The following is a 4,431-nucleotide window of genomic DNA, read 5'->3' on the forward strand; positions in this document are numbered from 1 at the left end:
CACCAAATTACTTCACATTGCCAAAAAATATAAGCTCTGTAATCATCCCAGCTACCCAGACAGTTTCCCAAGCATAAGCATTAGTACAACTATAGTTTAGGCAGAAATAAATTCTACTGAGCAAAATTATCTTCAATGGTAACAACTTAACCACCAAAGTTGAGAGAAAACACAAAGACTAAATCCAGGTAGCATTTATAATGCAATCAAATCTAAGATTTTAGGAATTTGTAAGGCAGATATATCTCATTTTCATATCAAAAAACATAATATAAGAACATAACACAGAAAAACATCTCAACTTCTGAGCAATCTTAACATTGGTCCACTATGAGATATATAAAGCTGTTAAATCTTCATTCCAAAGTTTAAAAATTCCTGCTTTTACGAAAAGCGAGCAACTTTAAACTCTGGACAAGAAAGCAAGCAACTTTAAACTCTGGACAAGACCAGCTGACATCAAGGGTAAAAAAATAAAGTACCGTACCAACATAATTGGGACAAATGTGAAACACTATATATTGAAGCCATTGTCCCCAGAAGACACCGCATCACCTTTTAATGCACATGTTAATGGAAAAACAAAAGTGCTTATACGATGAATGTAAGCACAAAGGTAATTGCACTTCCAAGTTCCAACACAATCTAAAGACATTTTGATTCAAGCGAACAACTTGATATAAATCATGAATACAGACGTTCAGTCCCATGCATAGAATATTAGGACCAACATTGAGTACTATAAAACTATGAATGATATTATAAACTGCCTCAAAGCAAAAAACCACCACGGCAGTTGCATGCGAATCCTGCACTCAGTGCTAGTGCTGCAAAACCAAGAGATATAAGAACCAATGTTAAGGTAGTATATTTAACTTCGTGAAATTCAAATTCAGAATACCCATAAATGATAACAGAAAGCCATAAAAATTCATGGCACCACAAGTGACAATAATAATACCAAACTGATTCTGGCAATGACAATCAGGAGAAATGCATTTTACAAACCTCAAGTTCTTCTATCTTGTCATCATCCACTTTAGCCTGATCTTCACCTGTTAAACAAATTAGACAATCATTTAGAAAAAAGAAGCAAACTCTATGTCCACATAAAAAATTTCAAGCAGTACATTAATTTCTTTTTTAAAGTAACTTCAAAAAGCAAAACAGCATAACCTAAATAAAATAACTCACCCCCTTCTTCCTGCAAATCAGATGTCCAGAGCGTAAGATTATCCCTCAGTAGTTGCATGATTAATGTGCTGTCTTTGTAGGACTCTTCACTAAGAGTGTCAAGCTCTGCAATTGCTTCATCAAATGCTTGTTTGGCCAAATGGCAGGCTCTGAAACATCCAAGTAGCACAGGTGTCAAAATCAACCCATTAACCTGGTTGAACAACATTACAGTAAATACTAAACTCCCATATGGGGAATAACTTAACTCACCTCTCAGGAGAATTTAGAATTTCATAGTAGAACACTGAGAAATTCAATGCCAGACCAAGTCTGATAGGATGGGTAGGAGGAAGGTCAGTTGTTGCTGTATTTGAAGCTGCCTGCAATATTTTATTTGAGCCATATAAGCAAGCTGTTTTCAGTTTAATTCCTCCTCTCCTATCACATGTTGGCTTGTGAGGAAATTGTATATCATGGCTTTTAAAAGTAAAGTGTATAATATTTATTCTACCTGATAAGCTTTGAGAGATTGATCTGCAGCTTCTTTCCTTTCATTTCCAGACTTGAACTCTGCAAGATAACGATAATAATCTCCCTTCCTGAAAAAAAAGAGTCACCAAAGGAATCAGTAGAAAATCAGAGCAAGTCTTCAAGTACCAGAGTAAACAATTTCCCAAGAAAATCAATAAAATTAAGGATGCAATTGTTCATCTAATACATTAAGATCTAGAATAAAGTTAGTAGTCCTAGAGATATCATATACCAAGCACACTCGGAAAATGATTTGGTTCAAACTAAAAACAATCAGCCTATAAACCAAATAAAAGGGGAATGGAATTACATCTTGTAGTAGAAGACTGTGGACTCTCCAGTGCCGGAAGATGGGATAAGATGCTCATCAATGATTGTGAGAATGTCATTGCAAATCCTGCAAAGCTCATCCTCAACTTTGTGACGGTATTCCTTGATGCGTTTAACATTAACATCATTGCCCTTTGCCTCTTCTTTTTGCTCAATGGATGACATGATGCGCCATGAAGCTCTCCGTGCCCCAATGACATTCTTGTAGCCAACTGAAAGCAGGTTCCTTTCCTCGACTGTCAGCTCAACATCTAATTTGGCAACTTTCTTCATTGACTCCACCATTTCTGCATGGTATTTGATCAGAAGATAAGAGCTACTAAAATTAATATCGGATCTTGTTTCTTTAAGAAAAATTAAAACATAAAATAGAAAAACATAGTCAAATAACACTCCAAACAAGGCCATACTAAAAAGTAAAAAGAGATTACTGTCAGAACAAATTGCAGTCTTAACGACCTCTGTAATAGATTCAGAACACATGCATTATAAATCATTGTCTCAATAAATTGCAAGCTCTACACAACATGTATAACCTGTGATGCTCAAATATGATAGCAATCGGAGATATCCATATAGCCAAGCAAAAAGATGAATATTACTTAAGTGTGGCATAAGTTGGGGATTGCATATAGATCAAAAAATTGATTTGACACCTCAACTTGCAACATGATAGAGGAATCTATCATAATATACAACACACAATTATTGTGTCCATAATTAGAGAACCAACTAGCTCGCATGTGTATGTCAATCACTACCACTTAAAAGCTTTGTCATTATGCTATTGGCATGTGGGTGAATCTCATCCAAAGCTTAGATTATTAAGATTCTTTATCTAGTTGATGAAATTCTTCTCCGCCATGCTAATAGTCATTTAGTAATTGACTATGCAGGGAATAACAAAGAATACATACAACAAAATACATCAAAAGGATATTAATTGACCAATAAGCATAATCAAGACAAATAATTTTCATTTTCTATGCTGAGGATCTCCCAACACGAACATCAAAACCTACATTAAAACCATTCTAGGCTGTAAAATCCAACTCCTCGAGTACTAACATATTAACAATTTACCACAAAAATTGACACCAATCTACAAAATATGAGAGCTTGACTAATATAGACCGAACCATTCCAGATGAATCAATTCAAAGCCTCGTAAATATGTTTACATGACAAACTAAAGAAAAGTCTACCATGCCAATTTTGCATAACCTAAATCTTAATAACAATGATCCTCCAAACAGACGAGATAGACCATAGTTTAATCACGCTTCACTACAACCAATGCATCAAAACAACCTTAAACGAACAAAATAAAGTACAGGAACTAAATAAAATATTGTCATCGACTACAGATCAACAAACCCTGATACACATTTCGATCACCCTAAATAAAAGAAACGGTATCAAATCCTGGCATTCTAAACCCACAAATAATCGACACTAAATGTTATCAACCCATGGAAAAACACAACTTAATGTTTTTTATTGTGTTTTTTTTTTTTTCAAAAATTTAAGAAGAAACTAATTTGACCATTAAACCTTCAAAGAAAACCAAACACAGGTTTCGACGTGCAGACTTAGAGAAACTGTAAAGGAAAAAATCACACCCAGATCCGAATCATACACACCCTACAATTCGATCTCTTCTAGTGCATGAAACCCTAGAAAAAATAAATCCATAATCCCAGAAAAATTCTACATTCAGATGTTAAAAGAAATAGCTTCAAAATCTACAAAAAATGAAGATAAACTGACCGTCATATCGTTCGGCCTGCTCAGCAAGCTTTGCCATGTACACATGGTTTTCTCTCTCTTTTTCCGTCATTTTCAAGGCCAATTGAAACGCAAAACCCTCAAACTCGGGCTCAAAATGACCGCAGTCGATCGAGCGAGAAGAAAATCACACCCACGAGTGTTCAAACCGCAGTCTCCTTGCACAAGAATGCCTTGCTTGCTTCCGATCTCCTCACAAACCCTCCTTATTGAAGAAGAAAAAGAGTCGGGGAGGAGAAGAATTGAGCTGCGCGATTAAATAGCGAGCAAGTCCTCGAAAAGCAACGACTAGGATCAACGGGGGAAGGAGCAGGTGAGCATCCGGATCGTCCGACCTCGTCAAATGTGAAGTGTTTGGTATACTTTGGCCAGAGGAAATCGGACCACTGTCCACCGTTGGATTTGCAATATTTTTCTCTTCAAATTTCATTGTAAGCGTTTTAAATTTCAAAATACTATCATCATTGAGGGCCATTATTTTTAGAATCAAGGTAGATGACAAATAATTTGAGTTGGTAATTGCATGTTTAGGAGTTCCTACGTTTTTTTTGCCCTAATGTGAGTTCAAATTACAATGATTGGCGCATCTGGGTGTTTGTTTTCTTG

General features: G+C 35.7%; 1 protein-coding gene across 1 annotated transcript; it reads right to left on the reverse strand.

Moving 5' to 3' along the window:
• Positions 1 to 280: 280 nt before the first annotated feature.
• Positions 281 to 4,229, reverse strand: LOC131048343 (14-3-3 protein 7). The gene is made up of 7 exons (XM_057982259.1): positions 3,808 to 4,229; positions 2,018 to 2,324; positions 1,688 to 1,775; positions 1,447 to 1,556; positions 1,195 to 1,343; positions 1,009 to 1,055; positions 281 to 827 (listed from the first exon to the last, which is right to left on the reverse strand). The coding sequence occupies exons 1-7, from the start codon at positions 3,875 to 3,877 to the stop codon at positions 822 to 824; spliced, it is 777 nt and encodes a 258-aa protein (XP_057838242.1). The 5' UTR covers positions 3,878 to 4,229; the 3' UTR covers positions 281 to 821.
• Between the last annotated feature and the right edge of the window lie 202 nt (positions 4,230 to 4,431).

This window comes from Cryptomeria japonica, chromosome 8 (assembly GCF_030272615.1).
Source record: "Cryptomeria japonica chromosome 8, Sugi_1.0, whole genome shotgun sequence".
Taxonomy (NCBI): domain Eukaryota; kingdom Viridiplantae; phylum Streptophyta; class Pinopsida; order Cupressales; family Cupressaceae; genus Cryptomeria; species Cryptomeria japonica.